The sequence below is a fragment of the Pseudochaenichthys georgianus genome, chromosome 17 (genome assembly GCF_902827115.2).
Source record: "Pseudochaenichthys georgianus chromosome 17, fPseGeo1.2, whole genome shotgun sequence".
In the NCBI taxonomy this organism is placed as follows: domain Eukaryota; kingdom Metazoa; phylum Chordata; class Actinopteri; order Perciformes; family Channichthyidae; genus Pseudochaenichthys; species Pseudochaenichthys georgianus.
In genome coordinates this window covers 28,958,338-28,984,667 of record NC_047519.1, presented here as the reverse complement: position 1 = coordinate 28,984,667, position 26,330 = coordinate 28,958,338, and the positions used below count along the sequence as shown (strand labels likewise).

General features: G+C 42.0%; 1 protein-coding gene across 3 annotated transcripts in view; it reads right to left on the bottom strand.

The window, feature by feature from the left end:
* greb1l (GREB1 like retinoic acid receptor coactivator) overlaps window positions 1-26,330 on the bottom strand; it is a 54,749-nt gene that overhangs the window by 4,119 nt on the left and 24,300 nt on the right. For 2 of the 3 annotated variants that reach the window (XM_034104272.2, XM_034104271.2), the window contains 30 exons: window positions 23,730-23,889; window positions 22,998-23,168; window positions 22,628-22,804; window positions 22,339-22,515; window positions 22,122-22,244; window positions 19,979-20,098; window positions 18,746-18,883; window positions 16,392-16,517; window positions 15,705-15,842; window positions 15,084-15,269; window positions 14,575-14,874; window positions 14,343-14,471; window positions 13,762-13,896; window positions 12,956-13,156; window positions 12,615-12,795; window positions 11,515-11,704; window positions 10,488-10,624; window positions 9,423-9,765; window positions 7,366-7,481; window positions 6,455-6,687; window positions 5,798-6,357; window positions 5,571-5,676; window positions 5,323-5,469; window positions 5,042-5,181; window positions 4,693-4,854; window positions 4,313-4,517; window positions 1,792-1,954; window positions 1,445-1,660; window positions 1,210-1,351; window positions 528-728 (listed from right to left, as the gene is read on the bottom strand). In XM_034104272.2, the coding sequence (XP_033960163.1) occupies window positions 528-728; window positions 1,210-1,351; window positions 1,445-1,660; window positions 1,792-1,954; window positions 4,313-4,517; window positions 4,693-4,854; window positions 5,042-5,181; window positions 5,323-5,469; window positions 5,571-5,676; window positions 5,798-6,357; window positions 6,455-6,687; window positions 7,366-7,481; window positions 9,423-9,765; window positions 10,488-10,624; window positions 11,515-11,704; window positions 12,615-12,795; window positions 12,956-13,156; window positions 13,762-13,896; window positions 14,343-14,471; window positions 14,575-14,874; window positions 15,084-15,269; window positions 15,705-15,842; window positions 16,392-16,517; window positions 18,746-18,883; window positions 19,979-20,098; window positions 22,122-22,244; window positions 22,339-22,515; window positions 22,628-22,804; window positions 22,998-23,168; window positions 23,730-23,889 (5,523 nt within the window). The remainder of the gene's footprint in view (window positions 1-527; window positions 729-1,209; window positions 1,352-1,444; window positions 1,661-1,791; window positions 1,955-4,312; window positions 4,518-4,692; window positions 4,855-5,041; window positions 5,182-5,322; window positions 5,470-5,570; window positions 5,677-5,797; window positions 6,358-6,454; window positions 6,688-7,365; window positions 7,482-9,422; window positions 9,766-10,487; window positions 10,625-11,514; window positions 11,705-12,614; window positions 12,796-12,955; window positions 13,157-13,761; window positions 13,897-14,342; window positions 14,472-14,574; window positions 14,875-15,083; window positions 15,270-15,704; window positions 15,843-16,391; window positions 16,518-18,745; window positions 18,884-19,978; window positions 20,099-22,121; window positions 22,245-22,338; window positions 22,516-22,627; window positions 22,805-22,997; window positions 23,169-23,729; window positions 23,890-26,330) is intronic. The other variant, XM_034104273.2, reaches the window with a different exon arrangement.

Here is a 26,330-nt window from a genome sequence, read left to right as displayed (position 1 = left end):
ACACACACACACACACACACACACACACACACACACACACACACACACACACACACACACACACACACACACACACACACACACACACACACACACACACACACACACACACACACACACACACACACACACACACACACACACACACACACACACACACACACACACACACACACACACACACACACACACACACACACACACACACACACCTAACCTCCTTTATGAGGGTCCGGGTGGATTCTCCCCCAGGAAGATTTTTTTTTTTTTAAATGTTGAAGTTAAAAGCATCAATCTAGTGCACTTTAAGAGCAACATTAGGAGATCTATGGATACATCTCTCAACACCCATATGAAACAGAACTGTAAGCAGATTACCTCAAATGACCTCGAGGGCCGTACCAAATGGTCTCGCTGCCCGTATACGGCCCGGGGGCCGGAGGTTCCCCACCCCTGCTATAAGGTTAAGTTGAAAGGACAATGCTAATATTCTTCCTGCTTCAGTTAAACCTCCTGGGGGCTCTCACCTCCGGGCTGATGTTGAGGTAGCTGTCGATCGACAGAACTGGGTTGGTTCTGTTCTGAACGGCCTTTGGAAAGAGTCTGTGGCTGCAGCTTTGCAGGAACTTTTCAAGCAGGAACTGGGCCGGGGCGTCCAGGAGGGTCTGCTCGCTGTCTGGGGCGCAGACATACTGCGACGGGCTGATGGTGGTGGGGTTCTCTATTTCCTGGGGACAGAAAGAAGCACTTTTAGATGGTGTTTCATACTAATAGGTTCCCTGGAAACCCAATTATAAATGGGCATAGGACACCTACTGTTGGAAAAATATCACTCGTAACTGGCTTGAGCTGCAATATCAGGATACATGTATTTATTATGCTTGCAAGAATGGAAGTAGTCATCACATACAGAGCATATGGTACAACTAGTTCCCAGAACAGTGTCCTTCTCATGCTTATATACAATAGAGTCACAAGATGCATGAATACCAGTTCAAAGCAGTACAATGTTTTGTTCAGATCAGCTAAGGCCCACGTCAGAAATGATCATGCTGGTCATATGTCTATCTCCATAGAGGTTGAATCATCATGTTAATCGTTGTCACATAGCTATCATATGCCGAAAACAGTGTGTCCTGACGCTCTTCTGGGTAATCATACATCCTGTCATGCAGTACACAGCTACAGTTGGGCCAACGTTACACCCACCATGAGTTTTGGTTTGACTAGGAAGTCTTTGTTCCCCCCAACTGGAATGTGTTTCTTCATGAGGCTGAAGTAGTTGAAGCGACACAGCAGCAGCCCACTGCTGTTCACTCTTAGATTAAAGTCCACCTCCTCACAGCTATACCTGCACATGGACAAAACAGCAACACTAGGGGATTATGACACTGCAGAAATCACTAAATGTGTGACAGATAAACACAGTTTTCTATTAACTTACCGATTAAGGTCATATTGAACATTCTGCGTCAGGTCCACGTTTAGCATGATGCAGTCGTGGAGGTGACAGCGGCTGAAGGGTTGGCTGGGGGACCTTCGAGCTAGGCTGCTGCTCCACCTGCGAGTCCCGCATATCGCATAAAGGGAGATCTTCGGTGTGGTTTCCATATGCTGCAGCACCCTCTTCAGAGACACGTTGGTTCCCTCTGTTGTCTCACTGGGAGAGACAAAGCAGGACAGGGCACATGTTAATATGTTCTTCTTTTTGAGAACACAGTTTAGAAATCACATACCTTCTCCATACTTTCCTATAACAAGACTCTGTTACAAATCAGAAACAGTAACTACCTGCTGCCTGCCGGCTCGTGTGTGTTCCACAGCACGCAGGAGTCGTCCATCATGACGATGAAAGGCCATACATCTTGCCTCCTGACGCCTTGCTCCTCGAGTCGGTTTCTCTCCAGCTCCAGGTTATGATACGACAGCTCTTTGATCATGAAGCGCGCAGCACCTTGAACCGACAGGAGCACGTGTGTCAATGTTTCCATTTATACTTTCACAAAACTGTCAAACTGTCAAAGCACTGCCACAGTGCCCTTCAACTGAAACACAGTGCTACATGAGGTCTTCATTTAAACAGAAATGTTGGAAGGCAGCCACGTTGATACTCAAGTGTCACAGAGAGACACATGGGTAAAAGGGTGACTCCTGTTGGCCTTGCACCTGATTGGCTAACTTACAAATCAGACTTTACAGTAGTTCTGCGGATGCGTTTAACACAGGATGGTCTCACTGCTACTGATAACAACAAGTAACCCTTGTGTGGTGTTCGGGTCAAATTGACCCGATTTCCATTTTCAATGAATAAAAAAAAATATAAGGATATTTTCGTTCAACCTGAAACTCAATGGCTGGGGCTTATTTATTGTGAAGGACATGAGGAATTGTTTTTATTTTTTTCCACTTATGAAAAAATGCCCATCCGCATTTATGTCCTTCATAAGAGGTTCGGGTCAATCTGACCCGGATACAATACCAGGACAGACAGACACAGAAACACACAAACTAAAGACACGCACACACAATTGTATGCATAGAGAAGCAGTTTGATCCTGTTTTCCCTTGATCTTTACTCTTTGTAGTGTTTACACAAAACTATCCTAGAACATTATAAACATTTTAGATCTTCCAGAAATGTATAAACATTTTATATGTTCTCGCACTGTCCCCCTCGCACCTGCACGCCGGAGGAGGGACTAAACAGAGACATAACCTCAGTGTAGTAACAGTGTAGTGCAGAACTACAATTATCTACCAACAAAATGGCCAAAAGATATTCTGCTCAGAGCCTTGGAGCTAATGATGGATGGGAGTGAGTGGAATGCATTAGAAGAACACAGTGAAGTGGAACAGGAAGACATTTCTGAAGATGAGGATAATGTGGAGGTAAACTCAGAATTTGACAGCAAATTGGAAGATGAACTTGACTCATAGCCAGCTGCTGGAAGACCCCCACAGCCATCCGCAAGAAGACCCCCACAGTCAGCTTCTGGAAGACCCCCACAGCCAGCTGTGAGGTCTGTGGACCCTCAAAGGACTCCAAGACACAGACTACATGCAGCAACTGCAACAAGTACATCTGTGCTATACACACGAAGAAGTTCTGTCCATCATGTGTTTCCTAAACGGACTTGCCCATTGGCTCACATGATGTTCTGCAGCATCACTTCATCAATATAGTTTTCGGATATACTGTATTTTATGACTGTTAATTGTTTTTATTTGCTTTGTGTTTATATCTGTTCTATGTAATTTATATGGATGTTTCATTCCCTCTATATTTCACAGCCAAATACTTTTGGATGTGGCTCTTGTGTTCCAATTGCTGATAAATTGCTTTATTTCCTTCAGGGCTTTGATTATTATATGACAGATTAAAAATAATAAACATTAATGAAAAAATGTTTCATTTACATTAGTCCTAGAAAAGCATGAGCAAAATGTAAACTTAGATTTTATTACAGTGTATTTTTTTTAACATAAATTACATTTTTATCACAAAAAACGATGGACACTTCCATTGTTAAATTTGATCTAGCAAAGAGTATTTTCAAAAACTAATCATATATTTCATTTATATTGTTGGGGAATGAGTTAAAGACAATATATATAAGGAATTGTGCATGTTGAATTTAGTTCTGTATTTTTTTTAAACCCTCAAATATGTCCCGGGTCAATTTGACCCGAACATTACCAAAGGGTGCGAAATGTGAACATAACACAAGGGTTAACCCTGACAGCTTACAGTAGTAAAACCCCTCATTATCAGCAAGAGATAAATTACGAGATGACGTTGAGTTAAAGGTCCAGTGGGTCTAAAAAGCAATGTTTTTGAGTGGGTCCCTGTTTGGTTAGTATCACACACACACATAAGGATGTACGTTCTCATGCTATTTGGGGAGAGACACTGAATGTAAACACAACATAACATGTTTTTTTTACATTTGTTTACAGAAAATCTTTATAGATCAGTAAAACATTGGGGGGGGGGTATTGATATTGAGCTATAGTGATTCTATTCCACAGATCCTTTGAATACTCAACTCTGATTGGTCATTTAAGGTATGCTACAGTCTGTTATTTCCTTATTATGATAGACCCTTGTGGACCAATTCATTTCAAATCAATAGTTAGTGTCAAATTATTGATTTCCTTAGTAAGCAGGATGAGCGGGTGATTATCGTAAAGTCTTCAGGGTGATTCATTATACTTGCATCATATAGTGTACAATATCCCTTACATAGCATATTTCAAATGATGCTGATGACATTTTTGAGAAACAGTTTAGTTAAGCCAGAAGTCTGCTCACCAACTCCCGCACTGTTGAACATTGCGGGCAGGACGAGCAGGATGTGGTTGGGCCAGTACTTCCTGTAGTGGGGCATCTCAAACTGTTTGAGCACCAGAATGTGAAGATGAGCGGCGCCCTCCATGGTGTGGTAAATGTTGAGAAGGCCGTGCTCTTGGCGTCCTGTAGTCGGGGTGAAGATTGGACTCTTTAACAGATCTGGGTCCTAGAGACGGAAGCCAAAGAAAGAAAGAAAGAGTTACAACAAAGAATAAAGTTGTGATGAGAAACATTTAAACTAACTTGTGATGCTTTTGAGTTTAAGCAGAAAAGGACGCCTGTACTCTCCTGTCATGTTTCTACACTCAAACACAATTACTCCCCACATGTGTTAAGTTTACCTTGGTGGAGACCAGAGGCAGGCGCATGCTCTCCAAGTGGCTACCCTGCTGACTGAATACAAAGTGCTGCTCTTTGGCTTTGGGAATGACAAACTGGAGCTGGACCTCCTCCCCCAGCATGGACGAGCAGAAGGTGAAAGCATGGAAGGTGCACTCCGACAGCTACAAAACACAGAAGTACACATCGATGCATTATTATTAACACAAAATATCACCATTAAGCAAGACTTCTTAGGTTGAAAAAAGCTGTCAAGCCTTCAAGTGTCAAAGTATTTTGAGAGGTTTGGGATTTCTGTACGTGCATGTTTAAGTCAGCAGTGTGTTTTAGATGTTGGATGTAGAAACTCACCTGTGTGGCGGGGGCTACCTCACAGTAGCTGTGACACTGTTCACAGTGGTGAAAGGCATTGTGGGCGGCGAACCTGCTCAGGCGTATGGACTTGGTCTCTCGTTTGGCTGGTGTTTGGCTTTCGTCTTCTTGCTTAAAATCTGCAAAACTCAAACATGTTCACACGCTTAGTTTTAGATAAGCTTGTTTGAGCTGATAGTAAAGTAACATCCATGTAGTATTTAAAGTGCAAGTCTAGTTCAGAGACGCCCTCTGCTGTGAGCTAGCATATTTCTGCTGACCTTTAAAGCACTTTGGCATCTTTTCAGTGTAAACAGAGCTGGCCTTCTTGAACTTAGGGTCCCGGGGGTAGGGGTCAAAGGGCAGCTTTCTCACATCCTCAATGTCAGGCAGCTGGGTATTTACGAGAGTTGTAACCTCTGATGTTTCTAGAGATGGAAGAGAACACAAACAGAAAGAACAAAACAAAGATCACCACAATGCACATCTGAAGTTGCTTTCCTGTCAGTGAGTTCCCAATGATCTTTACCTTCTTCCAACTCCTCTTCCTCATCATACACATCCACCTCCAACAATCTGATGAGCATCCGAAACAGGATACGAAGAAACTGCAGATAGGCACCAGTTTTTCCCACCTAAAAAAGGACAAAACAAACATTCCTGTTTATCAAAATGGCATTTAAATCCAGAGGCACAGTTAAACTGACATAAATACTAGCAGTGCTTATATGCACCTACATGCTTCTGTTTTATTACCTGTGGGGGTCCGCTGAGCAGCAGGCGCCGTGGATGTGGCACAGATGGAGCCTCGTAATCGGCGTGATGTTGCCTGGCGATGGTCCACTGGCGGTAGTAGGCGCTCTGCTCCGCCCCCTGCAGGTTGTGAGTGATAAGCGGCCTCAGAGGGCTGCTCCACCCCATATCTGCATGAGGCAGCAGGGAGAAGGAGCTCAGCTGACTCCCCGACTCCCCCGCCAGAAGATTATACGCCGCCCGCGACATGATGACTGTCCGCGCCGACACCCGAGCGGGTTTAGGCTCTCGACCGCACTGCGTGGACTGGCTCGGCCTCTGGGTGGAGGAGGAGGATGGAGAGGACGAGGCAGAGCTGGAGTAGAGAGAGGGAGGGGCTTTGGAGGCTTTGGAGGGGTTGGAGGAGAACTGGTTCCCCAGGGAATCAAACTCCTGCTTGAAGCCTTGTGTTGCCGTGCCGATGTCCGATGTGATGCCGCTTTCAGGTGGGCAGGTGGAGGTGGAGGGCTTCTGGAAATGGTCTGCGATGTCCGATGAACTGACTCCGTTTTCTGCCAAAGACACTGAGTGAACAAAAGAGGGTTGTTGAATGTGAAATTCTTGGTTTTGGTTGTTTGCACTTTTATTTGTAGAAGTATGTCAGTGAGTTCAGGGACTCACCGGAGGTTCTGGTCGCAGCGCTGCCGTTGCTCTGAGGCCTTTCCAGCTCATCTCCGTCATTCAGGCTGGTGGTGGCCTTCTCTGTGTCGGACTCCCGAGGGGCCATAGCTTTCTTTGGCTCCTGGACCACCCCACTGGACACATAGGTGCAGGCCAGACCCACCTCCTGCTCCAGGGCGGTGCGGGTCAAGTAGCTGGAGTCTATCAGGCGCAGGTCGCTGTATTTCAGAGACCTGGTAGAGAAAAAGGGTTGTGGTTAAGAAAAGATAATACATGTATGGATTCTTTTTTATATTGATTGAATATGTCTATGTTCCCTCCCACATAACAGACTTTTTGATTATTCATTAAAAGTCTAAATGTATTTATTTACAATCAGATTACCCAAATTACATTGAACATCGGATTAAGATAAAAATAAAATGGACTTTTATTAATCCCTCGTGCGGAAATTGTTTCTCTGCATTTGACCCATCCTAGTGTTAGGAGCAGTGTGCTGCCATTTTGAACTGCGCCCGGGGAACGGTGCCTTGCTCAGGGACACCTCGGTGGCACTTGGTCTTGCCGAGACTTGAACTGGTGACCTTCCAGTTGCCAAGCCAAGTCCCTATCGACTTCGCCACCACCGCCCAATTGTGCCCATTACATCACTAAATTAAAATGCTGTAAATCTCAGATGGTTTAATTATTTCTATCAAACACAGATACACAACCCAAGACCAGCACACTGGGTGCAGGACAATATGTAACTGGAGCTCTCTTGTGTGCCTGCAGACGTGTAATATAAAACTCAGAGTGTAAGGTGTAGGCAGCGGCAAATGGGGAGAAATGATAGATGAACTAAAAGGAAATGCACTGTACTCCCCATGACTGACTATCAGGTGTTGGGGTATCGTGACTTATGAGCTTACCTGGGGAATGTTTCTCCAAGAGGGTCCTTCCCCGTCAGGATGACGATGCAGGGTAGACCCTCCAGATCCTCATAAGTGTGCGGTACCCAGTCTTCATTTTCACAGCCTCTCCATGCCTACAGCATAGCACAAATATGACATAATGATTACCGTTTGTTATGTGATTCATTTAAAAATAGAGCAATAATGCATATTGGATTGGCACTGGACTTAGATAGATATATAATAGGATTTGTAAGGAAGAGGATTTAATTTACTGCAGACATTATGTACATTTAATTATGTTATAGTCAAAGGTCACATATTTAGTAAAAATGTTAATGTGTCAAACTGTTACAACGAATACAGTCCAACAACATCCACTGGCTGAGTTTCAGTGGAGATTTATGTTGGTTTACGTACATGAGGATTCACAATAATCCCAAAGTTCTAAGAAGAGATAGAGATAAGTGAATTCTTCAATTTCATTCAATTCTCATTTAACCCTCTATGGTATGATGTTGTCTCCAGGCAACATACCCATTTTTTGCCTTTTACATTCACACAATACATCTCAAATTATGATGCAATACTTTAAAAAAGAGGCAGGACCATAAGGAACCAATAGTAGTGTTTGAATGTGTCCCATGACTCTCTGGTGGCCAATTTGAAGACCCTGTTTGCCGCCTTTCCCACAAGGATCAGCTCAGCCATTTCTCCCCAAGAAATGTGTCTAAAAACGTCATTTCCTGCGCATTTCTTGTCTGGAAAAAAATGTATTCACAATAATAGGTGAGTAAACCTTCTTTTCTAATAGTTTAATATACTTAATTTGCTAATTAGGTAATGGAAACTTGTTAAAATGCAAATGTTGCCTGGAGGCAACACCGTACCATTATGGATTCACCATGATATTGGAGTATTGTGTGTTTAGGTATACACTGTTCAAAAGCATATACCATTCATCATAGATCTCTACAATTTAACCAAGATACATTTGATGTTAAAGCGAACCCAACGATCTGTGCAAAGATGGGATAAGAAAAGAAAGAAACAGTGCAGGTTACCGGCCCAAGTGTCGTGCATGCATACAATAAAAGTATGGGAGGAGTGGATCTTCTAGACTCGCTGATTGCTCTCTACAGAACAAAGATCAGGTCAAGGAAGTGCATCCCCAAGAAAGAAGTGTACAGCCTGCTGAAATTCAAAGCTGAAGTTGCAAGTTGCCTTTGCAACGAGAGGAAAGTCTTGAAGAAGAGGGGGAGACCATCTCATAATGTTGACAGAGACCTGGCTGAGAAGAAGCACAGAGGTTCTTCCTCATCAGTGCCATCAACACATGTGCATCAAGACCACACTGACCATTGGCCGGTGTGGGTGGAGAAAAAGGGCCGGTGCAAATACCCTGGCTGTAAGGGTGAAAGTGCAGTGATCAAAGTGTGTCACGTACCTGTGCTTCACTGCTGACAATAACTGCTTCATGAACTTCCACAAGCAGTGAATCTAATTTGTCAAATGGCTCAATAAAGTTTGATGAAAGATCCCTAGGCTCTTCGCGTATTTATTCCTAAAGTTTGTTTCACAATGGTAGTACAATGTGCCTGAAGGCAACTTTCAGACATGTAATCTTGTTAAAATATAAAAAATAAAGATTTTCACATTTGAATTGGCATGCAATTTAACCTGTTGAGGCTATTTAGTATTTTGCATGTGTTTTTAAATACATTTTGTTCAAATTTGAAACAATAACTCTCTTTTTCATAACTTACCATTATGGTACAGTGTTGCCTCAAGGCAACGTACCCCAAAAAGTACCCCCAAATAATTATTTATTTAAAATGTCTTTAGATTATGTTTATTTAGTCTATTATATGACAAAAAAACACTACAAACATTTTTTTCCCAAATGGCATCATAGTGCGTACCATAGAGGGTTTAGACAAAAATGTATCAACTTTGGGGTTTCACTCATGGATCTGATATAGTCAGCACATCTTGCTTGCATAAAGCACAGTAACTTTGTAAGAATATTTGAATGTTTTGGTAGAAATGTGACTCTGCTTGCATGGCGTTCTCACCCTGAGGCGGTTGGTGAAGTTTTTGTGGAGGTTGAGCTCAGAGGCGGGGCTTCCCAGCAGCACGGCGAAGCACAGCTGCAGCCCCAGTTTGTCCCTCACGTCCTCCAGTCGTTCCCGGGCCAGCATGGCCAGCTGCAGGGAGGGGACTCGAACCAGCAGCATGTGGCCCCGGCCCTGGGAGCCCTCTCTGCTCGGGGCGTTGATCAGGTCCTCCACCATGGCCAGGGTCTCTGGGGTTATGTGGTCTCTCAGCGAGGGTGAAGAGGTCAGAGCCATCATGGCCTCAGTGTACTGCTGAATCAGCAGGTAGCTACGGATCACCATGCTGTGCAGGTGCGGATGTCTGTGGCACACATAAGGGAGATCATTAGGGTGAGCTTTAAAGCTGATTATATTTGATCAAAACAAGCACAATGTAGAGGTCTGTGTTTAATTGACCTACTCACTGCCAGTAAATGACAGTGGTCAAATGAAAGTAAGTGCATTTACTCAAGAACTGTACTTAAGTAGTTTTTTTCATAGCACTTTATTCTTCTACTTCATTAGGGGGGGAAATATCAGTGATGTGCAGTTAGATAAGTGGATGGGAAGGCACTGGCTAGTAGTTTGGTCAAAATGAAAATACCCAACAGTAAATACATGTGGACAAACTAGAATTGGCTTCTTTATTGCCCATAGATAACGAGTTTTTTTCGTCTGGAAAAATGTATCTACAAAATAATGTATTGTTACGGCTTCCCACACTTGAGGATTCAAATCTATTTAAAATCATTTTGAGATGAGGTCAGTGTTTTACTTTACATTCCACTGTATTTTATTTGGAATACTTTGAGTACATCATCCTGATATACTCAAATATGTTTATTTAAGTCAGATTTGCAATGCACTACTTGTATTTGTAACAGAGTATTTTAATAACAGTGTAGTATTACTTCTTTCACTGAAGTAAATGATATAAATACCTCCCTGTATCACTGCTGAATGCCATTTCAAAACGACAAAAAAAACACATCTGTTACAGTTGATATTACATCACACAATAGTAACGGATGACAGCTCACTGACCTCTCCAGCAGTGTGTAGACCATCTTCTCAAAAGCATCATCACAGCGCAGGATGGGGCTGGCCACGCCCCACTGCAGGGAGCTGCTGTAGTCCCTCAGGCCGAAGTACAGCAACTCATTGGGAGACTGCTCCCCCTGCTGGAAGAACACCATAGAATTATAAGCACATGGTATACTTTTGATTATTTTTATACAATCACTTCACTGCACCAAATCCAGAGTTGATGAGCAGAACGTGTTAACTTAGCATGATGCTGGAACTGAGAAATTAAATAAATATTAGGTTCATTTTTGGCTGTTGCCCCCTCAAAACGTGGCAAAGTCTACTTGCAACTATCAGCACCAGGAGCAACGTGTCTGGGTTATGAGAAAGACCAAGGCTTAAGTAATATTCAGGAATGTCTGAAAATGTTAGTTTTTATATTTATCCTGTAGTGTAAGCTATCTGAGTTTCACACTAATGCTTTAAACCAATCATACATAAATACTTCACATATCATTTAGTGCCAAGCTCTGAGACCTTGAATTAAATTAAATTAAATTTGATTGAATAATTAACAGTACAAGATCAAATCATTAGGACAAACATAACTCTTTTTATAAAGTAAGTGCAAAAACAATTACAAGACACAATGATGTGAAATCTGAAATCTGTTTTTAAGACTGAATTAATTAGATGAATCATGAACAGAAATAAATAACACTTTATATTGAGGCTTCTAGTAACCTTATGCTTCTCCCCATGTTTCCTGTCTACCTCTACAAATTAAAGCAAACCAACCCCAAAAAGAAGGATCTAGTATCGTCTCATGTTAGTGTAAGTGCACTCTATGTCCACCAGGTGGAGTAGCTGAACCACAGCTGTTCCAAACTGGCCTCTGCATGCTGCCATAACATTGCAATTGAAAAAACATCTGACATCTCAAAAAGTACATACACGACTTCCACTAAACTAAACGCTTCACAATGTCGTCATGGATGCATTAGATTTACTTTATTATTCCTTGGGGAGGTTAAAAAATACTCACCAGACTTTCGTTGGTGGGCCAGTGAACTTCGTTGTGGATGCTGATGCGGGACTGGTGGGTCTGCAGTGTGTGTGGGAAGCAGCTGACCTGCAGCACCAGGAGGTTCATGGCATCCAAAACTTCCTGGCAGTTTACCACCCGGTCAGCCAATCCCTGCAGCTCGCCGTGGCACACAGAGCCGGACAGAGCACTGTGGAGGGAGTGAGGCAAAGTGTTTGAAACCTTAGATAGGGATATTTATAAATTCCTAACATTTGAGATTGATGCAAGTAGCACCTCGGTTAGGGACATGGCTACAGAGGGGTTTTATATTTGCTGTTCTAACTGCCCAGTGGGTAGTAGGTCATTCCCGAGAATATGCCTCTGGAAAACAGGAAGTGATCTATTTTAAGTTCCTGGCAGTGACAAAAGCAGTATACTTGGAATAAGATCCTAACAGCATAAACAACCTCCACGGAACAGAAGAGTAAAACTGTATCCACACAAATTCAAACATATCCAATACCACTTTGACCCATATAGGCCTCTTTGTGGTATTTGTTTCACTTGTTTTTCCCTCTCTCCACTAGTCAGTTTATAAAAAGGACAAGGTTGGATTTGCAGCCATAACAACCGGCCAACAAGGACAAATGCGCTCTTGCAGCCCAAAATATTTTTCTTCAGGAGAAACACACTGCAGCTTTAGAAAAAATGGAAAGAACATCCAAAATAAATACAACAACCAAAATAAGGCTGCAAATGATAAAAACATGCCGCAGATAAGCAGCAAATACAGAAAGGATGCAAGGTCAAATGCAACAGAAATAACTGCATATCCATTCAAAACAAAAGTCCCCAGGTTTCACAGCTTTGTCAGCCAGTTTTTTACATCACATTATCTAGCTGACGCTTTTATCCAAAGCTACGTACAATAAGTGCATTTGACCATGAAAAAACTAAATCAGAAGCAAGAATCCTGCAGGTACATTTTGTCTGTTATTTTTCACGTTGTTTCTTTGCTGCAGCACGTTTCTACCTATGCAAATGTCCAAGGCCTTTGATACCAGGTGTCTTCCGCCATATTTCGATTATCAACAATGCAAACTAGTGTCAGTGGTTACCTTGTGAGGTCGACGTGTGAGTTGTCGTGAATTAGGACGAACAGGGTGTAGGGGTTCTGCTTGACTTTCTTCATGAAGGCTTCCATCTTAACGTGAACATCAGCGTCCAGACGCACCACGTATTTATCTGATTTCTGGTAGGCTGAGCAGACGTCTTCAACTCCCAAGTCAACAAGCACTCCTGAGCAAAAAAGTTAAGAAATGAGTGTTAAAGAAGAATCTCGTTAACAAAGCTAAAACATTAAGTCTTTAGCAATAAGAGTTTAGAGTTTGTGTGTTCCAATTGTCCTCCTTGAACTTGTATTATGTTGTTGTTTATGATGTTGCAGTTTGACACACACCTGATTGTCGGATGCGCTGTGCCGTCTGGTGTACCAGGATGTGAGATGGAGGAACCAGAACAAGGAAGTCCACTTTACAAAAACGTCCCAAGTCGAGGTTCTGGGTTCCTGAGTCGGCGATGGAGCAGACCTGAGAGAGGAGGCTCCGCGCCACGCTCAGCTGCTTGGGATAGATCTGGAAGAGCTTACATAACATCTCTGCTGCAGGAAGACAAAGAGATGGAAAGGTTACGTATTAGTTTAGTTACCAAATGTAATCACAACAAAATAAGACTGACCTCAAGAAAAATATTGCTTTCAATGAGAAGCATTGCTATGAATTTATTGTAATTTATTTACAGTGATAATGTGGTGCTTGGCTGCAAAATAACCATTAATATTTGATTAATTTCAGATTATTTTTATTGATAAACAGTTCACAATACAAGTATAACGATGAGAGTAAATGGAGATATGCGAAATGGGACACACCAATAAGATATCCAGAGCTTGAGAATACTAAACATTAGGGTATTTACAATATGTTTTACTAGCATATCTAGAATTGGAGATAGTTCATGTATTATTCAGGAATATTTATAAGCTTGAAAAACACATGACACTAAGAAATGTACTTTAAAACTGAACTCATGTAACCCAAACTACAAAATGGTCCCAAAATATTTATTCCATCAGTCATGTTGATAGGATAATATAATTAAGGTATATTTGTATTTATGTTTATTTTTTTGGCTTGTAAAAAAGCGTACTAATCAAATGCTAAGGAGAGCTGAGCAGTTCAGTGAGTGTATGAAGAGCAGTATAACCTCTGTCTGAGGGCGGTGACATGCTGGCAGCCTCCTGCGAGTGGATGTGATCATTGACATCGCCCTGGAAGGGCTGGATGACCTGTCCCTTCCGTCGGCGCTGGTATCGCACCAGCTGCTTGTCCAGATTGTCTCCTAAAAAAGAAAAACATTCACCATAGTCACATAAAGACACAGAGCAAGGGATGCAAGCAGCTAGAACATGAATATTCTCTTTGATATGCAGCACAGTCACTGGAAAACATGGATATATAAATGCTTGTTATCTTACGAACAAATGAATCAGTGACAATCAAAATATTGTTTTTTTAGTGCTTATACTCTATACCAAAGATCCATGCAAACATCAAGTTGTCAGATATGTAGCTGCCTAAACAAATATATAATTAATAATCATTATTGATATAGTATTGGCAAATAGACACTTTTTGTCCTCTTTATTATAGAATGTTGTGGGAAACATTATATTAATTTTGTTTGTTTTAAATGAAGACTTAGTGTTTTTCAAATGTTTTGATATGCCTTCATTGGACAACAAAACAGATTTCAATAAGCACATGTTGTATGGATGCACTACTCACCTAGTGACGTGGTTTTGAAGTGAGACGCCAAGATGCTGACTTTCCCTGTGATGAGTTCGTAGCTGATCTCCTTCAGAAATTCATTTGTTGTCAGCATGCCTTCAGCTAAGGCCCGTGCTTGGTACTTTCCTGTATCAAACACATTATTCGAGATTTGATTAATATTATTGTTACAATAATATTTTTGCAGAGATTGAGGTAATACTGTTAAAGTTAAATGATTTCCACTCACCCAAAACGAGCACACAGAACTCGTTGCCGCTGATTTTAGAGGCACACATAATGACTATATAGTTGGGCAGGCACTTCTGCAGGTGAATACCCTCAGTGAGAGAACGAAGGGACTCCGAAATGCCCTCTCCCAAGGAATTATGGGTAACTAGGACTTGGACGCTGCCTCCTGAGACGCTGGCTTCCAGCCGAGCCAACCAGGGCAGCTGGGACGGGGATATGGCCGGACCCCTGGGACAGCACAGCATGGCCTTCAAAACTATCTGCTCCAACTCCTCCCTGAGAGGAATCTGCACCGAGCCTGGGAAAAAAAAAAATAATACGATAAGAGAAAACCCTGGAATAGAAGCGGGCATGTAACTTAATCTACAACAAAGGTAGATATTGGTTTTGCCTGCCATATTTCTGTTTAAATAAGACACCAGCACCTCCCCGTCATCCACCCCACTACCATGTGAGTAAAAATACCAGTGATAGCAAGGCTTTTATGGGATTTTATTAGCTGCTTACCTAAACGTGCAAGATACTGTAAAGTGAGCAGAATCATTGTCTCCACACAGAGAAGCTGACTGCTGTTGAGGCCCAACATCTCCAGGGTCTTCGCTGTCAGCTGGCTGCTCTTATAGCAGCTGACCAGGAGGGGGCTGACCACTATGTCCCCAACATTTCCATAGAAATAAGGTAAAGTGCCGTGCCCTGAAGAAGAAAGGGTATTATTAGACAAAACAGTAAAAAAAAATGCAGCAGCTAGACATATGGAACATCAACAAGTAACTGAATTGTGTTCCTGCTGACTTACTTACATATATACTTATACAATAAATATGTATATAAAAGAGAACACATGCTGGCTAACTTTGAGAAGCTGGGTAGACATTCTGGCAGAAAATTCGAACCAAATCAAAATAAGAAATACATTACAACTTGTTTTTTAATACAATGAGGCTATAATGATTTTCTGCTTGCAGTTAAATTTTATTCTACAGAATGTAGGGAAGGTGAACTTGCTATAACCCATTTTTCTCTAACTAAACATTAGATTGAAAAAAAAAAAAAGGTCTGCTATGCTCAGCAGGATGATATGTAATTTGTAGCATTAATCAAAACAAATAACCAAAACAAAACTCCTACCGATGAGGATGACAGGGCGAATTCCTGAAGAGTTGAGCAGGTTGTCGGGGACGATGATCGTCTCTCCCACGGTGACAGGTTGGGGCTGAATGACTCCTGCTACTGGTGGCAGAGGAGAGGACACCCCTAACACAGAGCCTGGAAAGGAAATAAACAACTTATATGTCAATACTAGGATTGATCAACAGTAGGTTAAGTTTTAACATATTAGTCTTTTACATTATCCAGAAAAAACAGGGCATGAATATTAACGGCCGTAGTACTGTGATCATATAAATACTATATAGGTAAAAACATCTGAGTAGAACATGTATTTAGAATGATGCTTGTATAACAACCACAATCACACAATGTTGCAGACATCTCCCTCAACATGCATGTTTTAAAAAAAACAAGTTCTGAACTAAACTCTCCAGCTCTATCTCCATGGAGATAATGGATGAATCATCCCTGACAACCAGAGAACGTCAGGGAGGTTGCACAATCATCCAAAACACAGAGGGAGAGGAGAGTGGGCTTAAAAATAACAGAGTGTGTGCTCTTAAGGGCATAAAAAACACACTTCTGCACACACAGGAAATGAGCTAAAAAGAGTACACATGGCAGAAAAGGGACAATTTACACAACCCATCTCACAAATAATACATTACATACCAGAGACTTGTGCTGATTGGTTCAGGGACTGACCTGGAGAAAAAACTATGGGTCGAATGGGGGTCACAGGGACGGCTATCGGTGGGATGGGTACCAACGAGTTGGGATGCCAGCTCCGGTGGCGCTTCTTTGGAGGACCAGAGTGCATGGCACTGGATACTGAACATCCAAAAAAGACACAAAGAACAACGTCAAAACAGAAAACAAAAATGATTGTAAATGTATAACAAACTGGCATCTAAAAAAACCATTGTATTTAAAAGGGACAGCAGTAAGCTACAAAGTACATTTCTTCTTATGGAACATTTGTGACCTAATATTATCAAAACAAGCCGTACAGTGCAACACAATACATCACAAAACAATATGATGCTATGGAATACATACATACATTACAATAGCTGCAGGTATGTAAAAACAACAAGAGGAGGTAATGGCAGTGACAGAGATTAAGTAGTTTGATTACCTATGATTGCAGGTTTGGTCTACTTGAAACCATCTATTCAGTTCATGCTTAAAGGTTAAAGGTGGGGTAGGTAAGTTTGAGAAACCGGCTCGAGATCGCTAGAATTTGAAAATACACAACCGGAGAAAATCTGCCACTTCCTTATAGAACCCCTTATAGAACGGATTGGTTGTACTTTTTACAGTATTACGGCTTCCACAGATGACATTTTTTTATGGATTTTTTGTCAAAGCACTTATTCATTGCTATCGGGATGTTAAGAACTTGGAGTGTCAGGCTCTGCACTTTCCCTCCTCACCTCATACCTCAAAGATCGCACCTACAGGGTAACTTGGAGAGGGTCAGAGTCCGACCCTTGTCAATTAACTACAGGGGTCCCTCAGGGCTCTGTTCTTGGTCCCCTCCTCTTCTCCCTGTACACAAACTCGCTCGGATCTGTCATTAGCCCGCATGGTTTTTCATACCACTGCTACGCTGACGACACCCAACTAATTCTGTCCTTTCCCCGCTCAGAGACCCAGGTGGTCGCTCGCATCTCTGCTTGTTTAGCTGATATCTCTCAGTGGATGTCCGCTCATCATCTCAAGCTCAACCTTGACAAAACTGAAGTGCTTTTCCTTCCGGGAAAAGATTGTCCCACTCTTGACCTGACCATCAACATCGGCACCTCTGTTGTCTCCCCGACCCTGACTGCAAGGAATCTGGGTGTGATCCTGGATAACAACCTGTCCTTCACTGCAAATATCGCTGCTACTACCCGCTGCTGCAGATACACGCTTTTCAACATTAGGAAGATACGTCCCCAGCTGACCCAGAAAGCGACGCAGGTTCTGGTCCAGGCTCTCGTCATCTCACGCCTAGACTACTGCAACTCCCTCCTGGCTGGTCTACCTGCATGTGCCATCCGACCTCTGCAGCTCATCCAGAATGCAGCGGCTCGTCTGGTCTTCAACCTTCCTAAATTGTCCCACACCACTCCGCTCCTCCGCTCCCTTCACTGGCTTCCGGTAACTGCTAGAATTCACTTCAAGACACTGGTACTTGCGTACCATGCTGCGAATGGATCTGGCCCTTCCTACATCCAGGACATGGTTAAACCGTACACCCCAGCGCGTGCCCTTCGCTCTGCATCAGCCAAACGACTCGCTGCACCCTCGCTGCGAGGGGGACCCAAGTTCCCATCAGCAAAAACACGTGGATTTGCTATCCTGGCTCCTAAATGGTGGAATGAGCTCTCCATTGACATCAGGACGGCAGAAAGCTTACACACCTTCCGGCGCAGACTGAAAACTCATCTCTTTCGACTCCACTTCGAGCGATAGAATGACTAACAAAGAACTGCTAACAGAGCACTTATATACTAATAAAGGACTGGCTTATCTAAAGCCAGTTGAGTAGCACTTGAATGATTGGCTCTATGAAACCTGATGTACTTATATGATTCTGTTTTCCTCAAGGTTGTGTCTTCCTGGTCGAATGTACTTATTGTAAGTCGCTTTGGATAAAAGCGTCAGCTAAATGCAATGTAATGTAATGTAATGTAATGTTAAGAGCATTCCATGGAATATAACAAAAAGTGTATCTCGAGCCGGTTTCTGAAACTTACCGGTTTCTGAAACTTACCTACCCCACCTTGCTGCTCTCTTTTAACAAATAGACAAACTATTTCAGTAGTGGGTGGGTCTGAATGAGAAGAATTCCTGCCTGAACTTGCTGCGCCTGTATCGGCCCCTCTGGTAGTTGCCCTAGTTGCCCTGTCTACTATCTACTGACTATCCTACAGCATGATGAACTGACTCAGGTTGTGAGGTGAAAGCACATGTAAAACATTAAAGATAAGGCAAGTGAAATACATTCCACTGTGTAGCCTATTGATTGTAAAATATGTGACGTTATTTCCTCTTCAAAAGGATTTACTTACCAGGACTGTCTCCTAGGTCAGCAGTGCGATACCCCTGACTCTGAGGCCCCAAAAAGACCTGTGAGGGGCTCAGTAAGGGAGGTCGCCCATCAACACCCAGGCCATTTATCGGCACGTTCACCCTCAGAGCTGTGGGAACTAAAGTCATACACACATGCAGTTGATTACACACTGATACTAAAGATACTTATTTAATGATTGTTGAAACAAGAAAAGTCTGTCAAGGCAGTCTCTGTGTGAGGCTGTGTAAAGGCACAGCAGTGTTTTGAGCTAAATGCTAACACCAGCAGGCTAAACAGTGACAGTGACATACACTGACAATATTAACGGTGTGTTTTTTTAAATGTATTTATGTACAACAATCTCCATTTGTACTCAATGTAGCTACTAGCTAATTATTTCATGTTGATTGTGAGGTATAACAATGCTTCCACTAAGAATGTGAGCATGGTAAACAACTGCTAATTAGCACAAAGTAAAAGTAAAGTTAAATCTGATCATTTGGGTCAGTTCACAACCAACTAAATATGATTCATTCTCTGGGCACAATGAACGTCCATAAAAACTGAGATGGCAATTGTTGCTGGGATAATAATATAACAAATATGTTCGCAGCTGTAACTATCTGCTGAGCAATAGCCTACATCAGAATGTGTCAGTAACAGTGGCTTATGGATTTCCTATGTATGAACATCTATTGCCAATAACCTGATTGGCCGTTTTGCAATCTCATATTCCCTGTGTTTGCTATGGTCTGAAACATTGATTGGTGTGTGTAGCCTTTGTTTGTCAATATCACAACCTTGTGAAAAAAAGTCATTACAGCATTCCTCCCTTCAGTATTGATTGGTGTGTAAATACAAGTGCACACACATGCATCAGTGTGTGTGTACATGTTTTGTGTGTCTTAGCCAGCCATAGCAGAGGTTAATCTTGGGGCTATGGTAAGTCCATCTGCCTTGAGCTGAACCACGTAGCTAAGCAACGTTTTCCAGCATAAGTACCATCTAAGGCCATCTAAGTGTCACTCGCATAAAGGCAAAGGCTTATTAGCATCTAAATCCTTGCAAATGCCACTGTCAGATCCAGGATGCAACTAGGAGAGAGCTTAAATGTGTATGTTATTGTGTGTGTTTCTTGTATTGCCTATGTAGCACAGTAAAAGCAAATTACATTGACATGGCTTGTAAAATAACAATACATTACAGGTGCACTGAGAATAAAATGCTTCACCTATTGGTAGAGTCTTGTTTCCAGGTGTGGATGACAGAGGTTTGATGAAACTGCAGTCTCTGAAGTCCTGACTCCCGAAAAAGATAGAGGACACTTGCATCGTTCTGGTTGGGGGAGAATCTGAAGATAAAAACAAGATGATAAATTATCATTAAAATACATGTAACACTTAGCAACTCCCTCCGTTCCCCTGACTATTTATTTATCTTCATGCTCTTAATCAAAGAGTCTCGTATGTATTCAATGTCCACTGCACAATACAATCAAACCATTTTTTTTTACTTTTCATTAATCATTCCTGGATAAAAATATGTTTAGGGAGAGGTGGCGAAGTGCACGTAACCTCTTGACTTGAGCGACCTCTTTGGGAACAGGATGAACCTTAGGGACCCATTCAGGAGATTTCAGGCAAAGGTTATGTGAGCAACAATCCCCACTGCTCTGCTCTCTGACACATGTGTGTGTGAGATCTCTGTTGACAGGCAGCTTCCAGGTTCAGAACAAATCAATACCAAAAGCCCAGGAGCTTTTTTTAATCAAAGAGGGAACAGGAGCTCCTGTTGTGAGAGGTCAGGGAAGAAACATCACCTTAAAGCCAGGCCGAATCTGTCTCATAGGACATTTGGCGGTCAGATAACCTGAAAGTATTTTAACATGTCGATATGACCTCATTTCATAAACAATGGCAAGATTAAAAAGTGTTGTGTAAAGACGTATGCTTCCCGGATGTATTCAATTACTAAAACTAAAACTAAGTATAAACAAAATGGACAACTGACATCAACACTGATAATAATATAATATAATAATAATAAAGTGGGTTTATTTACTATTGAATAAATGTCAGTAGGACAAAGGCAAATACACCAAAGCGTCACAACAAAACAGCACTGATGAAACCAAGAGAGCCTCCTCTTCATTCACTGATAAACAACCGGTGCAGACTTTGCTCATCCTAATACATTTCAGGGCTTAGCCACTACCATCTGTCTCTATGGCAACAACATAAACCAATCAGCATAAACCAAACAACAAAATAACTCAGATTGTCATTTTAGGGAGAATGGAGGCAATACATTAATCTCCAATTAAATAAAGATAAAACTGAGGTAATGGTTTTTGAAGCCAAGGCAGAACGTATAAAAGTTAGCGCTGAGCTTCAGTCTGCAATGTTCAAACCAACAGATAAAGCCAGAAATCTAGGTGTAGTCATGGACTCTGACCTGAGTTTCAACAGTCACATTAAAACAGTTACTAAAGCAGCCTACTATCACCTAAAGAACATATATAGGATTAAAAGACTAATGTTACAGCAGGATTTGGAAAAACTTGTCCATGCTTTTATCTTCAGTAGACTCGACTACTGCAATGGTGTCTTCACAGGTCTCACTAAAGAATCTATTAGGAAGCTGCAGCTGATTCAGAACGCCGCTGCTCGAGTCCTCACTAACACTAAGAAAGTGGATGACATCACTCCTGTTCTGAAGTCTTTACACTGGCTTCCTGTGTGTCAAAGAATAGATTTCAAAATACTGCTGCTGGTTTATAAAGCACTGAATGGTTTAGGCCCAAAATACATTTCTGACCTCCTGCTAAATTATGAACCATCCAGATCTCTCAGGTCTTCAGGGACTGGTCAGCTTTCTGTCCCCAGAGTCAGAACTAAACATGGAGAAGCAGCGTTCAGTTATTATGCTCCAAACATCTGGAACAAACTCCCAGAAACCTGCAGGTCCGCTGCAACTCTGACTACTTTTAGATCCAGGCTGAAGACTTTTCTTTTTGTCGCTGCTTTTAATTGAACTATTCATATCTTAGACTGCACTTTAACTTTTATCCATGTATTTTTTCTTTTTATGTTTATTTTATTAGCTTTTCTTTTTAATGACTGATTTTAGATTTTCTTAATGTCTTTCATTTTTTGTAAAGCACTTTGAATTGCCTTGTGTTGAAAAGTGCTATATAAATAAACTTGCCTTGCCTTGCCTTGCCTTACATTAAACATACCTTTAGGGAGGATTTTGATAAATACTGGACAACTGTTTGTTTAATCACCAAGCAGGTAAATGTATCGATGTTGGCCCTAAAGGGGATCACTAAATCTTCAAATGCGTTCAGTTATCTGTGCTTTGTGCAGTCTCACCTGACAGGGAGAAGGGAGAGGAGCTGTGTCCACTGGCGCCTCCGTTTTCTTTGCTGCTGAGAGAGGAGGACGAGCTGGGTTTGGACGTCGACGCACTTTTCGAGAACTGACGGGATTTACTGTCTGAGGAGAGAGAAATCACAAACACTGTAGCAAACAGTTCTTAACAGCATATCATTTCTAATAAAAAATGTGTTTGAAAAGGTTGGATGTGTACCTTTCCAGCAGATGAGGGGTCCTTTGCACAGAGCACCCTGAGAATTTTTCACCAGGTAGTTTTTTAAGTGCTTCTGCTTCTTTGGCTGAGTGGATAACTTCAGGTTGATGTGGTTTGAAAACTCAGTGAAGTATCTGAAACCCTTTTCTCCACAGCCCACACAGTTTCCTGAAAAACCTGGAGGAACACAAAAGGGAATATTGCTTTTATTTTACAGTTCTGTCTGTTTGACATCCTTCTACCAGGAAGTTGAAATGGCGCTGATATCCGACTGGGAGAACAGACTGACCTAAAAGTGCATTTTTCCCATTATCATCAGGTAAAAAGCGGCGGTCCACGGCACACACCAGGATGTGCTCGGGCACTCCGGGGGACCGGGCGCCGACCAGCTCGAAGCCCCCTGGGATGTCAATGGGTTCAGTTGCTATGGAGACCAGGCGGAGGTCCTTGCCGGCCTGGCAGAAACCTGAAGAGGAAGGATGAGACAGATGTGACATTTGAAGTAAATAAAGAGAGATTTTAGGTTGGATTGGATAGTTTATACTGTAAGGGAGGAAAACAAAGACACCCGCTATACTGTGTATATATATGTAATGTTTTTGTCATTCAAACTAAACCTGTTAAGTGTTTATGGTCTACATTAAGGCCTTTAAAGTTACCGTCCAGCGTGCAGCAGCCGTCGGGCGCAGTGGCCTGAAGGTAGGGGAGGGGGGGGCTGCTGCTGTCTGAGTCATCATCGTCCTCCATCTCCTCCGGATCGTTGGAAGAGTTTCTGTTCACAAGCTCGTGGCCTGGCTCCACACCATGGAGGTCTGCTTTTGACTTCATGTCTGATGGACATTTTAAATGTGATTATTTTCACCAGGCCTGGATTAATTGTATAGGTTACACTGGATTTTCAATTACTAAAAAAATTCTAATAGATTTACGAGAAGGAATTGAAATCGTAATTGAATACTCATCACAGGAAATTATAGCGATTTAAAGAACGGTAACATAAAGAGTCGTTTTAGTCAATGCACAGCAGTTAACCTCAACAGGCAACAGTTAGACATTTTGTTTAAAGTAACGCATTCAATTTAACCTACATAAAACATTAAGTTCTAATAATACATGTATGAAATTGTATGTGAGTTTAAATAACTAACTAAGAAATTCTCTTTAAAATAAGAACCAACTGACATATTTCTGTTCGTAGTAAACTTTCCAAGAAATTATTAGGAAATACACAACCACAGCTTTGACTCAATAAGTCAATATTGATAACACGTCAGTCCTTTTAGGGAACATGTAACACTTTCACAATGAATGTGTCATATTTTATATTTTAACCAAAGGTGAATGTCAAGAAACTCATTATTGATAACCGGGCAGACTTGTGCATTTCCTACCTTCCATGTTACCAGGATACTGCTCCGGCTCCAGGTAGAGCTTTGTGAAGATGGGCTGTGGGTCTCCACTGCTGGAACGCAGCGACGCCTCGATAGAGTTGTGGAGAGCCTCTTCAAATCGAGGGGACTTCCGCTGCCCGGCGTACGAATTCCCCATAATCTGTGAGAGCAAAGAGAGGCAGCATGATGAGCAAAGATGACGCACAGTCATGGTCAATGAATCTCCATTCATTGATTAGCTCCTTTCAGAAGAATAGAAAGCTCCGCAGATGGCCAACCAGCAGCACGTGTCTCCTACAAATGAACGCAGCTGTATCCTTCTTGAAACTCTCATTCTAAAATTGGAAATACCAAACTATTGATTGGTATATCAACAAAATGGTGAAAATATGCTTTAGTTGCAGCCACAGATGTGCCAGAAAATTGAAAAACATGCACATGCTCTTTACAAAACACACACACACACACACACACACACACACACACACACACACACACACACACACACACACACACACACACACACACACACACACACACACACACACACACACACACACACACACACACACCACACACACACACACACACACACACACACACACACACACACACACACACACACACACACACACACACTTTCTCTATGTCAGCTCAAACAAAATGTCCAAGACCAATGTTTTTTTGCTCTTTTTGTTGTTGTGGCTCTTTCTCCTTCTGTCTGTTGTGTCACCTTGCCTACTCTGCCCCTGTGCCCCCTACACCCCAGTGTCCACTCAGGGACATCTGCCGGGGTCGGCTGTGGACCCCAGGTTGGCTGCAGCTCTGGTGGCAGGTGGCAGCTGGACAGAGGGCTGAACATGCAGTCTCAAATCAGAGAGCACAAGAAAGAGAACCAGAAAGCACTTAAATGTCGGGTAAAAAGGCAGCACTGAACAAGGGTGCTCAATCATTGCAAATGGGAGCTTCTTACTCTTCCAACTCCCATTTTCTGGTTGTCATAACATTTCACTATGTCTGTTTTTATACCTAGCAAGTCGTCAAGAGCGTTGAAACTGTAAGTTGAAAACGCGAAAAAGGGAGTTTTGGCTGCTTTCCTGACACATGAGTTTGACCTGAAGTGCCTCCCTTTTCTGTCCTTGGACTTCATTTTCACAAGAGCAGCCAAGAGGAGGGCCAGGTTAAAGATTTCAGCTGTTTGGAGGAAGCTCAAAGTCTTCAATCAGACCTCAAAAGGATCCTGTGCAGCTGTTCAAGCACTTACATGACAACGTTTTGAAAGAAGTCAGTTAAAAGTGATCTATTTTTAAGTTTAGAAATGAGTAATGAGAAATAACTAGGCTTTTTAAGAAAAACAATTTCCATAACAAAAATAACTAGATTGTAGATGTGTATATAATGCATATGTTGCTATGAAGCAGCTTTTTAAAACTGAATGCATTTCTTTAGGGGTAAAGGTGCACATAGGCTGGATTATAAATGTAGTTACAGCAATTTGGCTTGATAAAAATAGGATCATTCAAGCAATATTGCACTAAACATAGACACTAGATGTGTAGCGTTCAGTTATTATGCTCCAAATATCTGGAACAAACTCCCAGAAACCTGCAACTCTTACTACTTTTAAATCCAGGCTGAAGACTTATCTATTTGTCACTGCTTTTAATTGAAACTGAGCCGTTGTGTTCATCAGTAAAGTGGAACTTCTGTGTGAACTATTCATATCTTAAACTGCACTGTAACTTTTTATTCATGTACTTTTTATTCATGCGTTTCTTTTATTATCTTTTCATTTAATTTAAATGCCTTTGTCTGAATGTCTTTCATTTTTGTAAAGCACCTTGAATTGCCTTGTGTTGAAAGGTGCTATATAAATAAACTTACCTTGCCTAGATAAAACATTTAATTAATGAAAACTACTATTTAAAATCTGTTGGGGCTGCAACAATTGTTTCATTACTGATGAATTATTTTCTCATGTAATCAACATGTTGTTAATCTACAAAATGTCCATCCAAGACTCTATGGTCTTCAAATATGCAACCAACAGTCCCCATAACATATTACGTTTTCTATTCTGGCGTTGAATGCTCTATGTGAGTTGTTCTGGTCATCAGTAGCACACACTCAGTGAATGTTAGTCAGTGGATCAATATCTACTGTACCAGATAAACATGGCCTTTTAGCCCCCACAGAAACCCTGAACCTTTTTGTTTCGTCAACACTGTGCGGGCTGGGAATCAAGTTGGAGCTGCCTTTCTCCTCCAGGTCTCCGTTTGCCCACGCCTGAACAGGTTCCAGACCCCATGTTTACCTTCCTGGGGAGGAGTCTGACCAACCCAGACAAAAGAAAAGATTAACAGTGCCTGACTGTGCTGGAAAAGAGATAAGCAGCTTAACAGAATGAAGCTACAGTATGTCTTGCTTAACTGATGGAGGAAGGTGGCTGCACAGAGAGACAAAGACAGAGGGGGTAGACTGAGTGCCTGAGGGCGTTTTTAAAGCAGCGGCTGCCTCTTCAATTGAGAAGTCAAAGAAGGCTCCGGAGTCCTCTTCGGCTGCCTGACCCTCAAGCCTCAGCGGACATACTTGTCATTAACC